The following is a 17,313-nucleotide window of genomic DNA, read 5'->3' as shown; positions in this document are numbered from 1 at the left end:
ACGCAACGTGGATGAACCTCACTGACGTTATGTTAAGTGGAAGTGAAGAGGGCTGCGTGGGTTCCATTTACTGATGGGGGGCGTGTCCCAGGGAACCTTTGTGCGATGAAGCATTTATACTTTCATAGGGAAGCAGTCATGTAGACACAGGTAAACCCATCAAGGTACACACTAAGATTTATGAACTCTGGTGAAAACCGTCCCTCAAACATGGCATTTTAAAACGAAACAGCACAGTGAGAAGAGGTACAGCGGAAACCAGCGATTCGGAGCACTGTGGAGAGCCACTCCCCAGCCCTCGTCCAGGGCCTCAGAACTCCCCCCAGCCCACTGAGCCCTGCTTCCTCTTTAATGGGGTGAACGCAGTACCCACCTCAAGGTGTCCTTGAGAAGACTAGAGATGCAGCTCCCCGCAGAGGCTGCAGTCTGTAACAGCAAGCCCTCCTGGGGTGCAGGGCTCAACGGCCACCACTAGGGGACACGGTCAGTTGATAAAAGTAAGGATTCACTGGAAGTGCACAAAATGTCAAAAGCCTTCTGTTTAATTCCATTGCTTCAAAATATACACATACTCTTAAAACCTGACAGAAGTACAAGGATTATTCAGCACTCTATCTCCATGGTGGGAGAGTATGGCATATCCCTACCAGCAGATGACAGATCAGAAATCAGTATTTATAAATGTGTATTTACACAAATAACGTGCTTGATCCAGGGGGCTTATATAGAACATAGTACACTGCCTTCTACCACCCATGAAGTGTTTGTATAAACTGACATAACAAATGTATCCGCTAGGGGTTTGTGGTAAAATAAATAAACCCACCCCCACTCTGTCCTATTGTGTCCTCAACAATGTCTTGTATAATAGAAATTCATTTTCGTGTAACAAGAATAAATAGGCCAGGGCTGGTTTCACCCGCCGGACGTGGCAACATGAGACACAGGCTAACGAGTGTAAGAAGCACTGGCGGCCCAAATGTCTACCCTTTTACAAACCCAGAGCTAGCTGACAAGGCCCCGTAGGGCTGAGGCCCTGACGGAGGCAAGCCGCCATTCCGGACGCTCTCTCTGCCTGTGTGGGTCCTCCTGTGCACGGCAAGCGACGAGCTGTGCCTGAAGGCTTTCTCACACTGGTTGCACGGATAGGGTCTCCCCGAAGAGTGGGTCCTCACGTGGACGATGAGGTGTGAGGACTGGCCGAAGGCTCGCCCGCACTCCTGGCACGCGTAGGGCTTCTTGCCTGTGTGCGTCCTCGCGTGCTTCCTGAGGGACGAGGGCTCGCTAAAGGCTCGCCCGCACTCCTGGCACGCGTAGGGCTTCTCTCCCGTGTGAGTCCGCATGTGACTCTTCAGGGTGGACAGGCGACTCAAGACCTGACCGCAGGTCCCACACTCGTACAGCTTCTCCCCCGTGTGGATTCTCTTGTGCACGTTCAGATGCGTGCTGGTCCGGAAGGGCTTCCCGCACTGGCTGCACGCGTAGGGCTTCTCTCTGGTGTGGGTCCGCAGGTGCGTCTTCAGCGACGAGTGCTCCCTGAAGGCTTTCCCGCACTGGCTGCACTCGAAGGGCTTCTCTCCAGTGTGGGTCCTCACGTGGCTGCGCAGAGAGGACGGCTGATTGAAGGCTTTCCCGCAGTCCTTGCACGCGTAGGGCTTCTCTCCCGTGTGGTTTCTCTGGTGCAGAATCAGGTTGAAGTTCCGGGTGAAGGTTTTCCCACACTGACCGCACTCAAAGGGTTTCTCTCCAGTGTGAGTTCGCAGGTGTCTCCGCAGATTCGAGGAATACTTGAAGGCCTGTCCACATTCTTGGCACTCGAAGAACTTCTCTGCGGTGTGAGTCTTCTCGTGCCTGAGGAGGTCAGAGCTGTATCGGAAGGACTTTTCACACTGGCTGCATGCGTACGTTTTAGCCACGCCGCGGACTTTTCCAGGCGAGATCAGGTGAGTGCTCTGGAGGAAGGCCTGCCTGCTCTCTTGCTGTGGGTAGGGCGCCTCGCCAGCAGCAGCTGTCTGGTACTGAAGAAGTGGCTCCTCGTACTCGCGGTGCTTTTCTCCAGGCTGAGGCCGCTCCTGCTGATTGAGGAAAACGTGAAGGCCAAGGGCTCTATCGCGTTCAGAGGTGGTCTTCCCGTGTAAACTGCATGCGGTGTATCCACTCAGTCCCCGAGCGGAACAGGGTGGACCCTCCTCCACCACCAGCGCCCTTTTCATTACTTCCCTGGGCTTTCTTAGATCAGAGCTTTTCAGAATTGTCTAAATGAAATTTAAGTTTCAAATACTCAATGCCTGCAACCAATCTGTGAAAAGGATTGCGGATGGGAACTCTGTGAAGACACAAGGGTTTTCTCCAGTGCTGGGATGGAACCCCAGGTCTCTCAAATGCTAAAGCACACGCGCTACCACTGGGCTACACCCCAGTCCCAAGACACAAGTCCTGATCTGATCTAGAGTTTCCCCCCAACTCATGACATTCACTGACTTCAAAAAATGAAGTACAGTCTCTCTTGGCTCTCAGCCTGCTTTTCTACCCTACCAACCCCAGCTTGTCTACCACAGAGGTCCACGAGTGATCCCTGTGAATCTTACCTGTTTTGTGCCAATGGATGGAATGCCCACAAAAATATCTTGGCTAGGAATTGATTCTTGGGGTCGAAGGTGAGGTCCTGAAATGAATTAGGGAATAAAAGAATTAAAGGCCCAGAGAAAGAAACTGTGGGATCAAGATGACCAAAAAGAGTAAGTAAGGTAGGCTGAGGCTGCGGCTCAGTGGTGGAGCGCTTGCCTAGCACGTGTGAGGCACTGGGTCTGATTCTCAGCACCATGTATAAATAAGTAAATAAATAAGTTATTAATTTTTTTTTTAAAGAGTAAGCAAGGCAAGTATGGATTTTTTCAAATACTGATCCTAAACATAGGAAGAATATTGCAAGGAGGAAGAAAGTATCAGAGAGCAAAGCAAAACTATGGAAGGCATTTGACTATGTGTAGTTATGTAATCACAGGAACGGGTCAGACTCACAGACGATCTGCTGAGAAAGGACTCCACGAAGACCGGGCCTGAGGTCAAAGGGAAACATCAGCAAGAATGTACAGTGGGGAGGTGAAACACATGCATGAATGAGTAAACACGAAGAGGAGGTGGGACAGACAGCCCTTTGAAAGCAGAGGAAAGCATTAAAGATAGAAAGGAAAGGTTGACTTGCTGAAGGAGCTCAACCAAATAGCCCTCTCACTCAAGGGCACTGAGAAGGTCTCCCTGCTGACAGTTTCCAAGTCTCACACCGCTTTTCCTCCCAGAGCTGGTGCTCATGGGGTCTGCCTGGACTCACCTAAACAGGTCTCTGGGAAGACTCCTCTCCCAGTGCTCCACAGCTCCTCTCTTTGCTCCCAGTGGGACAACGTACTGGGTTTGCATAGTTGATCTCCTGCTTGTGGGAAAAAAGATGCACAGTGTGGGTGACCACCCTGCCATGACCCCAGGACTGATGATCCAAAGTCTTTAAGCTTCTAGAGATGGGCACAGCAAAGAAGCATGCCTGAATCCTGATGGACACAGCAAAGCTCTTTCACTAAGGAATTAAAGTCAAGCCTCCCCACTGGGACGCAGAGGACACTGGGACTCCTTGGTCCCCAAAACCCAGGGCCTGGCTCAGAGACATCACGGAGAGACAAAGTAGAGACCAGACATTCGCTTCCATGGGGAGGCCACTGTAAGCAGTATGGGGACAGCCTGGCCTGTTTGCCTCTCGATCTCCCAAACCCGGTTTCTCAAACCCATGATGGCTGCATGAGAAGGCAACAAGGCCAGCTTACCCACGAAGGCCAGGTTCCTATAGTTCTCCAGCATCACATCTCTGTACAGGCTTCTCTGAGCAGAGTCCAGAAACACCCATTCTTCTGGGGTGAATACCACCGCCACATCCGCAAAGGAGACTGGTTCCTAAAACACACACCCATTCCAGCTCAGCCAGGGACACCCCTCTCTCCCACCCAGTCACAACAGGATGGTGGAGCTGGCAGGGAGAGGGAAACTTCAGCATGGGGTCTTCAGATGGGGTTCTGAGATCTCCACGACCTGCCCCTCAGCTCAGGCCTCAAAATCAGAACTCTTAGGGGCTAGAGTGCAGCTCAGGGGCAGCCCACATGTTTGGCATGCACAAGGTCAGGGGTTCTAGCCCCAGCACCAAAAGCAAAAGAGAAAGAAAATTAAAACTCTTCTGTATCTACCCGCCACTCCCTAACTAGCAGCAGCATGAGGTTATGTCCCTTGGTAAAAGACCTCTACCTCATGAAAGGACCCCTCTCCATGACCAGCCAAGAAGCCTTGAGATTTACCCTCTGCCAGCTCCGGGGCCCAGCAGACCTGAGCATGTTGCAGACAAGAGAGAAGGACCTAGTAAATGACTGAACCCTACGTCCCCCAAGACCACAAAGCCCATGAAGCAAGGACAGCTCCAGCGTTGTTTTCCCTCCTGGTGCTCAGCAGGCTGCAGAGGGTCTGAATGAGGGCAGGGAATTGTTTCCTGGGCTGCCCCTGACCAGGACAAAGGCCTGGCTCCTGGTGCGGCAGGTGGAGAAGGTCCAGGAAGTCACTCGAAGGGCGCAAGCTGTTCTCCAGCACAGAAGTTATCTTTTGGAGCAAGGATTTCACACTTACCTGGGAACAGGTGGTCAGCAACCCAGGAGCCGTGGCTTCCTCCTCTTCTTGGAGCCAGGCAGGGTCCTGAGCAGGCAGAGCTGGGGGAGAAGAGCCGAGGCATGAGGGTCAGTGCCTGGTCACGTCCCTATGTCATCCCCTGCTCTGTGGGGCTAATCCTGCCCAGGACAGCCGAGGCAGGGGACAGATCAATCACTAGCTCCCTGCGAATCTGGCCGAGAGGGGCACACCCTTCCTACCCAGCTTCATCCGGATACCAGCCCTCCCTCTGGCCAGTAATGGAGAGCAGACAGCTCCCTGGGCCTCTCCCTCCTGATGGGAGCTTCTCCCGAGTATGTAAACCTGTGCCTCATCCAACCCCTGTGTTAGTGTCCTGGGCTGTAATTACAGTTACAAAGTACCACAAATTGAGTGGCTTCAAGCTACAGAAATGTCTTCTCTCACAGTTCTGGAAGCCTGAAGTCCAAGATCAGGGTGGCAGCAGGGCCAGTCCCCTGAGGTTCTGGTGGAATCCTTGCCTCCTCCCCCTCTGGTGGCTCTGTGCACCTTGGTACTCCCTGGCCTGCAGAGCGCCCTCTGGTGGCCGCCGCCGCCTCAGCCTCGCACGCCTTCTCCCTGTGCCCTCACTTGGTATCTTATATTCTCCCTCCTTAGGACGCTGGTCACACTGCATTGGGCCCACCCTCATGACCTCATCTTATCACATCTGCAAAGGCCCTGTTTCCAAATGAGGTCACATGCCCAGCTGCTGGAGGCCAGGACTCCAATGTATCTTCTTTCGGGGGGACACAGTCGGGGCCACAACACCCCACTTTCCTGCTGGCTGCTTTTCATTTTCACTCCCTGTGGTGGTCTATCACACCCCTGCACCCACTCCTTCACCTCCCCGACCCCAAGGACTGACTGAGCGAGGATGGCAGGTGGCCTGCTCCTCGGTGGGGCTCAGCCATCCCACCCGTCTCGAGCCACTCTCCAGGGCTCTGGTCACCACGCCCCGGCCTCCTTCATGGTCTCCTCCATCAGGCTGGTGGCACCCCAGTCAAAGATTCCTCCCAGCTCCCCCGGTGCTGCGCCTCAGTGGGCAGTCTCATCCATCCTCTGGACGCTGGTCCTATCGCCAAGCTCACTACTACCCAGGCTGTGTACCCAACCAGTGGCTCGACCCTCCCCACTTATCTGAGGGAACATAAGTGAAATGAATTCCAGAGGACAGAGCCTTGAGCCACAGGAGACTATCCTCGGGCCTGGAAATCCCAGAATTTGCCCTGTGGGGCTTTGAATTTGGCCAGAACCCATGATCCCATTGTTCCTCGGTTTGCCACCTCTGGGGCAGGAAGTCACCTGTGCCTGCTCCAGCACTGTACCTGGGGAGCAGACAATGTGTCTTCCATCTCACAAGTCCAGATGGCGTGGACCACACCTCGACTTCCATTCATACCTGATTTAGAGGATTTAGCTGATGAGATGTGGGACTTTTTTGAGCTGATACTTAGATGAGATTTTGCACTGGCGTTGATGCTAGAATGGGTTAAAATTCCAGGGATGTTGGGATCATGCAAAGGTAATTTGTAGGACTGAAAGCAGGAGGACTGTGGTTGAGAAACCCCGGTCTAAGATTCTATTTACTGGATTTTATTATGTTTATTTTATATTACTCTGGAGGGAGATGAGGTCTCACTGTTTCTCTGGCTGGCCTCGAACTTCTGGACACAGGCAGCCCTCCTACCTCCACCTCCCCCAAACCCCTGCCCCAGTAGCTGCAGCTGCAGGTGTACACCACCACCCCCAGCCGTGGTTTAAGTTTAAATATCTGTCTTTCCCAAAATTCCTCCCTGTGCCCAAAATGAAGTCCTGTGGCATGTGCTTCCACTGTATCCTGGTCTTCACTGAAAACCCCTCGGCTCGTCCAGACTGTGAGCTCTGTGGGTGAAGGGCCAGTGTTTTCTTTGTAGTCATTTCCCAGCTCCCACCTCACCACAGGACCACAGTCAGGCCTGTAAAGAAGTCACAAGGAGGACGGGGTGTCCTTCAGTGGTAGGGTGCTTTGAAACCCTGGTTCCACCCCAGAACCAGGGAGGGAAGAAAGCAGGAGAGAGGGAGGGGAGGAGGTGGAGCCCAGCCCAAAAGACTTAACCACAGATAAACTGAAGAGCAACACAGAATTGCAACCTGTCCAAACACAAGACTGGATGATATTGGTAACAGTTTATTTTTCTCACTGAAAGGCAGATGGAAAGAAACCAATACCTTGCTATTAATGCTAAAATGTTATTTATCTACTTGAATTAATTTTCTTTATTCATTTCTCAGAAGATGTGGCTTTTAATCTCATTTTTAAAAGCTCAAGTCATTAAAACATAGGTCTTCATTTAAAAATTCATCATGATTTTCAAAATTAGCATCGTTGTATAGTCAAGAACTTAATGGTGTTCAAAGTACCCTTGATAAATTGCTTACACAGAAATAAAATGTAACTTTTTATGTTATAAAAAATAATTCAATGCTTCACAAATCTGAGCCCTCTCTTTTAGTTTTTTTTTTTTATTTGTTTAACTGAGAAATAGAAATTATATGTGTTCCTGGTGTATTGATGTTTTGAAACATGCACACGTATTGTGGACTGGCTAACTCAAGATAATTAACACGCATGACCTTGCATAATTACGGTCCTGCTATCTCTTAACAGAAAAAAAAGAAGAAAGGGTCCCAGCCCACAATCTCAGAAGTACCTTTCCCCTTGAACAGTCAGATAATGAGGGCAGCTGTACTGTCTCTCCTCTGGTGTCTCGGCAGTGCCCACAGTCAGGAAATGAAGATGGGATGGGTCACAAGTCCTGGACAAAACACAGAACACTGAGGCCCTGCGGCCACACGTGCTGTACATCACTCACTCACCAGAAGCCCTGGCCACCCATGGGATGGGGAGACCCAGCGTGGGCACCGGCGTCACCACCCTCTGAATCTGCAAGGCCACCTTCAGTCCCTGGACAGAGGGACAGGTCACAGATTAGTCACACAGCCAGGGGAACTGCTCACACCTGTTCACCCTAACTGAGCTTCCGTGGTTGGGCCTGCCTTGGGGAATGTATGACGAGAGAGGGACACAGTGCTTTACCCTGTCAGGATTCACCTAATCCCAGACACTGAGCTAAGCACTGGGGTAGGATGTTGACGCCAAAATGCGATGGAGAGGGGTGCCCCATCAGAGAGGCAGCCTCTGAGCCACTTCCTGCAATGAGGAAAACAGTGGAACTAAAGGGGCTCCAGGGAACTCTCCAGGGAATGGCCAGCAGGTTGAGGGACAGAGAGCAGGTGCAGAGGGGACACCAGTGGATGAGGGGCAGTTAGTAGGTTGTTCCCAGAAGGAAGACCTGTCATGGGTGCTGTGGTCTGAGTGCAGTTTACCCCCAAAGGTACATGTGTTGGAAGCTCAGTGCTCAGCGTGGTGCTGTCGGGAGGCAGTGGGACCTTTAAGAGGTGGGACTTAGTGCAAGCAATCAGGTTGTCGGGGCGTTGCCTTTGGAAGCGAGTAATGTAGTTCTCCTGGGTCCCCAGTAAGCTCCTAAGAGAATGGACTGTCATAAAAGAGCAAGTGTGACCATGAACCTCTCTCTGGTTTTCCGTTTTATCATGTGATCTCCCTCTGGCGCACACTTCCCCCATGACATGATCTACCATAAGGCCCTCGCCAGCGGCCAAACAGATAGGACCACCCAATTTTGGACTTTCAGTCATTTCAACCCTTTTTTAACAGAGTACAGAGCCTCGAGTATTGGTTATAGCAAAAGAGAACGTGTGGGAGAGGATTTGAATGCTTCTTTACTGGCAGTTGCTCCCTCAAGAAAGATGTCTGGCCTAACTTGCATTTTTAAGGGATCCCTCTGGTCTCAGTGTCCAAGGTAGGGCCCAGGAACCTGTTGGGAGCAGTCCCTCGCTGTAGAACTGATGGTGGCCCTAGGTAGACTGACCGCAGTGGGGATGGGAGGAGGCCTGGAGGTGGGTTACACGGTGGAAGTAAAGCTGGCAGGACGTGGTGGCAGCTGGGAGGTGGGAGGCCCTTGCAGCATGTGCCTGAAGAGAAGTGATGAGGAGGGGCAAGTGGGGGAAGACCCTCTGCCCAGGACAGTGCTCAGGATGCAGCTTGAAGTGTCCCTCTCCTACGCTCTCTCTGCTTCAGTAAGGAAACGCAGGGACCTGAGCCAAGTGGTCTTCACAGCCTGGACACTCTTTGCCCAACTCAGATCATGGAACCTACACATTTCTATAGGTTCCAAGATCTTGGAAAGAGTAGGGGTGGGGGTAGAAGGAAAGGCCACAGAAAGATAGGACAGAGGAAAACGGCAGGGCCCAGGGTCCAGCAGCTCACCCCTTCCCCAGAACTCTGTCCCTGGCCAGAAGCCCTCTTCCCCAGGAGACAGTGGCCACAGAGCTGCCAGCTGACTGGGATGAGGCTCAGTGGTACACTGAAGAGCCCAGAAGGGCCAGTCGAAACATCGGGACCCTCAGCCCAGCAGCAGCTGTGTGACCCTCAGGCTGTAGAGTTTCTGGTGAAGGCTGCAGTCTCTGCAGTTAGGCCTACACTCCACTCCCAGCTCCAAAGCCAGCCCTGCCACTTACAGGCTGCACGTCCCCAGGAATGCACTGCTCAGCTTCTCTAAGCACGTGTCCCTAGGTGGAACTCCTCTGCCCTCTCAGAATACCCTGAGACGGCCTGTTTTCTGGGATTCTGAAGCAGCAGAAGCCCTCCCATCCCACACTACGAAGGATCCTGCTGGGATGGGCCAGCAGAGAGATCCCTGGAAGGTGCTAGAACTCTGTACTCAAAGGAAAAAATCCACAGAAACTAGACAGGATCCCCAGGTGTCACTGTTCATTCTCCCCTTCGCTCACATGGTCCATCCGCTGACCCACAGACAAGGTGGTGATGGAGCCCCAGATGTCTTCCCCTGCACCTATCCATGCATTTCTTCATCCAGCAAGCACTAACTGAGGACTCTTTAAGGACACGCAGAATGCTCTGTAATGGGGCTTACTGCAATAACACGTCAAGTGAGGCCCTTCAATCCAGCAGCTCAAATAAAACATTCTGGGGTCTCAAGTTTTCAAAACCATGTACCCTTTCCCAAGCAGCCACTGGAGGATGTTCTCAATCAAAATAAGAGTAAAAACCAGAGAAAAACAGGATGCAGGGAGGGAAGGGTCTCAACTACCCAGGACCTGTCATGGCCAGGCAGGGACAAGGGTTTTGGCTGCTCTGCAGTCCACACCAGGCTGTCCAGGGTGGAGGCTTCTCTGTGCTCTGGATGGTTCCCCATCAAAGGAAGAACGCATGGTTCTCTACAACGCAGGCCATTCCACCCTGTCCACAGGGCTGGACGTCTCTGGCACTCTGATGAAGACACTGACCCATGACCAAGGGACAGGGTGCAGATTGAGGAATCCCAGGGACCTCACTGGCTCTGGGACAAGTGGGCCCAGCTTGGGTTGGGGCTCTGACACAGCAGAAGCCCCTTGCATCCTACAGGCAGTGCACACTACTGAGGAGTGAGACCAGGCTCTGGGGCTCAGTCTAGCCAAACCCAATCCCAACTCTTGCCAACTCCCAAAAATGGGAACCCCTGCCATGTGAGGAAGAAGGGACTCAGAGCCCAAGTGGGGACCCAGGGGACTCTGTGCATTCTTCCATGCACAGTAACATGAAGGCCAGTTCTAAGCGCTCCCTCACATGAAAGGGCACCTTCCAGGAAGGATTCTGAAGAGAATCCCCAACTACCTGCCCACATTCTTTAAAATCAAAGTGGCCTCTCCTTTGCCTGTTCTCTCATCAGACCCAGGTTACATGTTGCCCAGATTCCCTGCTGCCCTGGTTAAGCTCATTGGTCCCCTTCTCTCTAGGTGGAGGTTGCTCCCAGCAAGAGGTGAGTGACAGCGAAGGGCTCCCCAGCTGCCCAGCCAGGACCCAGCAATGCTCCCTGCAGTGAGCACATTTCCAGCACCTTCCAGGCAGGCCTTGCTTCGAGAGCTCGCGTTCCCTCAGTCTAGTATGCTGTCTGCTCTACGGCAGCGCTTTCTCCTATTCGTGGTTTTCATGGGGCTTCTACACCAGGCAACATTTTTCTGATCATTGTTGCGAAGTAAACCATACCATGTATGTACAATATGTCAAAACACATTCTGCTGTCATGTGTAACTAAAAAGGACAAATTCAAAATTTTTAAAAAAGACAGAGAGGTAAATCATATTGTACACACTCAATGTCTGACTCACTGATGGAAATGTGTACTTGGGAAAAACTTCTAGAATGAAGACAATTGGGATTTGCCCAAATTCAGAAGTCACAGCTCCCCTCTGACACGGCTCCCCTTTGAGGAGATTCCCCTGCCCCAAAGGTCTCCCTGGTTCTGATGCTGGTTTTCCAGTTCACAGACTCTTCAACTTTTCTGCAATAGGGAGCTAGGGATAATCCCAGAAATCTTACCATCTGCATGTCACTGAGTGATATGTCTTCCAGTGTACCCTGCAGAGACGCTGACTCTTTACATCTGCACTGAGATCCCCAGTCTAAAATGAATAGCAAAAATTACTTTCAGAAAGAAATGGTGTACAAATGGAAAAGTATAGTCAATCCTACGTATCTATATCTATATCTATATATATACATATATAGCATACACATATACACATAAAACACACACACACACACACACACACACACACACATACACACACCCATGTCCACAAAGGGTTGGTTCCAGGTCCAACCTTGGATACCAAAATCCAAAGTTAATAAAATCCCTTGTACAAAATGATACAGTATTTGCATAGAACCTACACACATCCTCCCAAAGATTTTAGGTCAGCGCCAGAAAATTTATAGTATCCAACAGAGCTGGGCCCAGTGGCACATGCCCGTAAACTCAGCACTCAGGAGGCTGAGGCAGGAGAATCGAAAGTTTAAAGCCAGGCTCAGTGACTTAGTAAGGCCCTAAGTAAGCAACTCAATGAGACCCTGTCTCTAAATAAAATACAAAAAAGGCTGGGAATGTGGCTCAGTGGTTGAGTGCCCTGGGTTCAATCTCAGGTACCAAAAATAATGATAATAATACCCAATAGAATGTAAATAGTTGTACCCTAGAAAGTAATAACAAGAAAAAAAGTCTGCATGTATATCTGTATGTGCTGTGTGTCCAAAGTACAGAGGCAATTTTTTCCAAATATTTTCTATTTATGGTTGGTTGAATTTACAGATGCAGAACCCTTAGATAAAGAGGGTCAGAGGAGGAGAGAGGTGGGGGGAGAGAGAGACAGACAGACACAGACACACACGTGTATATATCTGTAGGCTTTTTATTTTAATGCTCAGCCTAAACTTGGAAGAATACTAAAAAATAATAAGGCATCCATAAGTAGGTCTGTGTGAAGAACTTAGCAGTCAAAGATCTGAGGGTGAAATGAAAGGTGATTTCCTAGCAAGAGATTATATGAGGATTGAGACTGATAATTCCAAAAAAGGGGTGTTATTAGAAAAACAAGTAAAAAGCAACTAGTTGCAGAACACACATAGCACTGGGGATACAGCTCAGTGGCAGAGCACTTGCCGGCACACACAAGGTCCCAGGTTCAATCTCCAGTTTTGAAGAAAAAAGAAAAGAACACACATGGGAATGTTAAATTTCAAGAGGAACTGAACAACAAGTGTGGCTAAGAAAGGGAGTAGAACCACCATGCACCCTTGGCTCTGCTCTTGGCCCCAACAGGAAGGCCAGCTGGGGCTCACACGGGGGAGTCCCTGCGCCTGAAGAGGTGCAGAGCTGAGGGCCGCCAGCTTGCAGAGAGCAGCAAATTCACCCCGGCTCAGAGCAACATGGGCTTCAGATGGTGAAGTGGACAAGGACGTCGGGCAGCAGAGTGACCATGCCCACCTGTTAGTGCACTCAGCAAAGCTCTTTCATCAGCACCCTGCAGAGGTCTGGCTATGGTCTGGGTGTGCCCACCCCCACAAAGGTTGAGGCACTGGACAGACAATCCATCTTCAGTGGATTGGCACTATTTGGGGGGTGGGGGGTAGGTTGCTGGGGTCACTGCTCTCAGAGAAGGTTAGTGTAGTCTCGCAGGACCCCCATTAGTTCCCATCCCATAAGAGTGAACTGTTATAAAAAGAGCAAGCCTGGCCCTGATTCTCTGTGGTTTCCTGTCTCACTGTGTGATCGCATCTGCATGCACTTTTACCACTGAGTCATCCACCAGAGGCTGAATCCATGGGGCCACCAGATCTTGAACTTCTGTTCTCCAAACATGTGAGCTAAATACACCTCTCTTCTTTATAAAGTATCTAGCCTTCAATGTTTTCTAACGGCACAGAAAACGGACTAATACTAACCCAAATCACAATCCCCTCCTCTCTGCCTCTTGAGGCACAGACTCTCTTAACCCTTTTCCAGGGCCAAATTCAGTGAGGCCCACAGACATCCACGCTATAGAAAGAATGAAACCAGTGCAACAAATGAAGCTTTGTAAATCTAGGGAAGCCGGCAGACAATAAACCCCACAAAGCCTAAACCACATCTGCTTGTCCCCAGGGCAGACACTTAGGAAGTATTTGGCACATGTGCAGCAGGAACAGAGAGCTGCTGGCCTTACCCCTGCAGGTCAGGGTCTGGCAGTCGTCCAGTATCACGTGTCTGCACAGGTCCTTCCGCACCTCATCCAGCAATGCCTGCTCCTGCATGAGCCCCATGGCCGCATCCTCAAAGGTGACTGACTCCTTAAAAAGCACACATGTTCTGGGTCAGCAGAGATCACCCCCAACAACTGGTTATCATGGAGAAAAGTGAGACACCCATGCAAGGACATGCAACAGGGAGCTCTCTCTACACCTGGAGGCCTCCCGTCACTCTGGGAGGCATGAGGAGGACACTGTTTTGGCACCCAGACACACCCATCTGTAACACATCTGACTTTCTATGCCACTATGGCAGAACTGAGTATCTGCAGCAGTGACCACATGGCCCACCGAGGTGAAATGTTTACTTTCCTTTCACATTTGCACAAATCCTGAAGTGTGAATTTGGCTCTCTCCGTAATTCAGCTGACCGGTGATGGCAGAACTTGTTCATCCCAACTTCATAGGGTTTTCTTAGACTTCTTAGTTATGGCATCACAAATTTGGGTTTGACATCTTAATTTCTGTAACGTCCCTAGGCTCCCTCCCAATACTTAGAGTACAGTACCCCTCTAATCTACAGGGGATGCGCCCTAAGACCCAATGACGCCTAACGCCACAGACAACACCAAACCTATTTGCAACAAGTTCTTTCTTTTTTGTACATACCCATGATACAAAAAAGTTTAATTTATAAATTAGGGACAGCAAAAGATTAACAGTAACAGAAAAATTACAGCGATTTACTATAGTAAAAGTTATGCAAATGTGACCTATTTCCACTCCCTCCCCCAAATCTCTTGATGTGCTGTAATCACCCTTTCTCCTGATGACTCGGAGTAACTGAAACCACAAACACAGCTCTGCAGGGGATCTGAGGGGTCTCCAGATACAAGGGGTCTACTGCCAATATTTAATAATCTTTTATATTTGTTAAAATAGGCTTCCATTTTATCTGAGAAACTGCATGACCTCCTCATCTCCAAATTCTCTAGAGCTGTGCTGTCCATTAGTGCTCTCTGTCATCATGGGAATGTTCAGCCTGCACTTTCCAAAAAAGCGTGTGCAGCTGCAGAGCCCTTGAGGAATGTAGCTAGGTGACTGAGAAATGCAGTCTTTATTTCATTGAATCTTTACTAATTTAAATTAAATTTATACGGCCACATGTATTCTCAGTAAGTCTCACAAAGGATGGCAGGGATGGTCCTGGAGGAGTCCCCACTCTGCAAACAGTGCCTTGGGGGGCGAGGGACTCTCCTCCGATAACAGTTCCTTCTAGAGGTCATGCATAAAGAGAGGTCCCCAGGTCCTCTGGGGCAGGAATGAGGGCGCTCCACACTCCCTCTCCCCCTTCTCCCTCAGTTGGGGTGGGGAGAAAATAGAGTCCAGAATACATGGTTATCAGCCCCACCTCAAACATCCAGATTCCCCCAATTTCCTCACCATGACATCAGCTCCAGGGTTCAAGATCTCAGTAGCTGTCCTCCCTGCAATAAAAGAGATACTAACGTTAAACAAAATAAAAATACAAAGGGAGGCGAGGGTGCAGGCAGGGTACCAAGCAGGGCTTGAGCCAGGTTATTCCATTTTTGTGGACCTCCAGCAAGGCAGCAAGCTAAAAATCCTTGTAGGGAATTTATCCCAATAAGCAACACGGTGCGGCCCAAACCACCTTTCAGACAACAGTCCTTGGGGATTCCTACTGGCTCCTCGAACCTCATGAAGGAATCATGTTTCTTCTTATATTCCTTCAAATAACCTCTAACACCCTCTACTTTTCCTGTCCTGCTCTTTCAAGTTGTAATATTTATTCCTTTAGGTGAGTTTGCCTGTCTCTCTCCAGCTATCTGATAAGCATAGATAGACCTGTGCCCGCTCTTTTCAGGACTCCACATCCAGCCATCAGCACAGTGCTTGATGTGTACTAAGTATTCTACGTTTATGGGTCTGCAAACTTTTTGCAAAGGTCTAAGCACAAATGTCTTAGGATTTATGAGCTATGTGGTCTCTGTCATATCGACTTAACTATATGCTTAAAGCACAAAAATAGCCATGGACAACATATAAACAAATGGGTTGCAATAAAACTTGATTTGTATAAGCCAGCAGTGAACTAGATTTTGCCTGTGGGCCGCAGATTGCTGAGCCCTGCTCATGGGACACACAAAACACATCATCCATCAAATTCTCTCAATCCCACCTTCTACACGTATCACAATTATTTCAACTTTTCTGTTTTAACAGTCATCAAGTCCTTTCTCCCATCCAGTAACTTCTGAAGTTACTGAAGTACCTAGATAAACTCTGAATTCATTCTTCTCCGTCCTAAACTCCATACTCAACCCAAAAGCCAATGTTTTGTTTAAATCACAAACATAATCAGGTCATTCCCCTCCTTAAAACCTGGATTCATCTGGGCACAGTGGGTTAATTTTTCCTCATTTCTCAGTAGAAGTTACTTTCCATTATCAAGAAAGACATCCCACTTATGGCCAACTCAGTTTCAATTTCTGGTAACAGAACTTATCTTTTTCCTGGAGTCCCATATGTTTTAAAGATTTATAGTTCACAAGTTTGGGGTAAGGACTGTTGCCCACTTGAAAAGAAGAGTCTTACTTTTTCCTTTATAATAACATTTGTGACAAACTGAGAAATAACTTTCCTTAAGATACATTCATCTCACAGTGAGGAAAAAGGGGGAAAAAAGGAAAAATAAAAAGCTGATGGCCATAGCCAAAGCAAAAGTCATAAATTAAAAACTCACTTAAAAGAAAGAAGGAACATCCCAGCCTGGTGAACCGCACCCGTAATCCCAGCTACTCCAGAGGCTGAGGCAGGAGGATCACAATTTGGAGTCCAGTCATGGCAACTTAGGGAGTCCCAATGTCAAAATAAAAAAGGGCTTGGGATGTAGCTCGGTAGTAAGTGCACCCTGGGGTCCAATCCCAGGACTAGAAAAGAAGGACTAGAAAAGAAGAAACGAAGAAGTGAAGATAAGAGATATTAAGCTGGTGGGAGGGATGGGGGGAAGGAAAAAAATAACAGAATGAATCAAAAACTATTACCCTATGTAAATGTATGATTACACAAATGACATGCCTCTACTTCATGTACAGAGAAACAAGATGTATCCCATTTGTTTACAATAAAAATAAAATTTTTTAAAAAAGAGAGAGATTAAGCTAAGGGACCACAAATTGTCAGTCGCCAAAATAAATCCCCTAATTCATCCCTTCGATTTTTAAATACATTTGACAAGTCACTCAAACAATTTGCACACGTACACCAGACCTAACTTTACAGTTGCCCAAAGTAGACAATATTAAATGTCTTGTAAAACTTGAATTAGTAATACATAGTTATCTTGCATAAGGGAGGCAGATAAAGGTCCTCTTAATGTACTTTTCCTATAAATCTGGGGGGAACAGGAGAGGGATAGGGCCGGCGTCAGCACATTCCTGAGCAGCCAGACCTGGACTGTACTACGGGGATCCTTTTCGACAGAATGACAATCCCGCCTGCCAGACCCTGAGCAGACGGGAGCGAGCTGCGGGCCGAGGGGCGGCGAGGCCCGAGCTGCGCGGGCCTCATCCGGGCCCTAGGACCACCGCGAGAAGCAAGTGCCTCCGGCCAGGTCTGGGCTGTCCTTGGCCCTGCGGCCCCTCCCAGCGCCAGGCAGACCATCCTCCCCGCCCCGCCCTCCCGAGGGGCCGGGCCGCACCTGCAGACCGGCCGGAGACACTCCCACCGCCGCGAGCCGCGCAGTCCCGCACGGCCGCAGACGCCTGCCGCCGCCGCGCAGTTCCGCTTCCGGTCTCGGGGCAGCCGGGAACGGAAGTGCCCCGGTCTTCGGCTCTCGAGGCCAGAGGTGTTTTAGGGAGCCGCGGATGCCTGACTCCTTCCTCATTCAGTCTCGTAGGAGAAATTCTAACTTCCTTCCACAGGGGTTACAGTAGACTCCAGAGTGGGGTCCGACACGGCCAGGAGGGTGG

The 17,313-nt window shown here is 49.8% G+C and overlaps 1 protein-coding gene across 2 annotated transcripts in view; it reads right to left on the bottom strand.

Moving 5' to 3' along the window:
* ZNF333 (zinc finger protein 333) overlaps nt 1–17,313 on the bottom strand; it is a 23,405-nt gene extending 6,092 nt beyond the window's left edge. For both annotated transcript variants that reach the window (XM_079115597.1, XM_079115598.1), the window contains exons 1-9: nt 17,043–17,313; nt 14,765–14,808; nt 13,300–13,423; nt 11,138–11,220; nt 7,555–7,642; nt 4,660–4,739; nt 3,816–3,942; nt 3,332–3,430; nt 2,589–2,665 (exon numbers count right to left, since the gene is read on the bottom strand). In XM_079115597.1, the coding sequence (XP_078971723.1) occupies nt 2,589–2,665; nt 3,332–3,430; nt 3,816–3,942; nt 4,660–4,739; nt 7,555–7,642; nt 11,138–11,220; nt 13,300–13,423; nt 14,765–14,767 (681 nt within the window). In that variant the 5' untranslated portion in view covers nt 14,768–14,808; nt 17,043–17,313. The remainder of the gene's footprint in view (nt 1–2,588; nt 2,666–3,331; nt 3,431–3,815; nt 3,943–4,659; nt 4,740–7,554; nt 7,643–11,137; nt 11,221–13,299; nt 13,424–14,764; nt 14,809–17,042) is intronic.

The sequence above is a fragment of the Sciurus vulgaris genome (assembly GCF_902686455.1).
Source record: "Sciurus vulgaris genome assembly, chromosome: 16".
In the NCBI taxonomy this organism is placed as follows: Eukaryota; Metazoa; Chordata; class Mammalia; order Rodentia; family Sciuridae; genus Sciurus; species Sciurus vulgaris.
The sequence above is the reverse complement of the archived record's forward strand: the minus strand, read 5'-3'. Positions and strand labels throughout refer to the sequence as shown.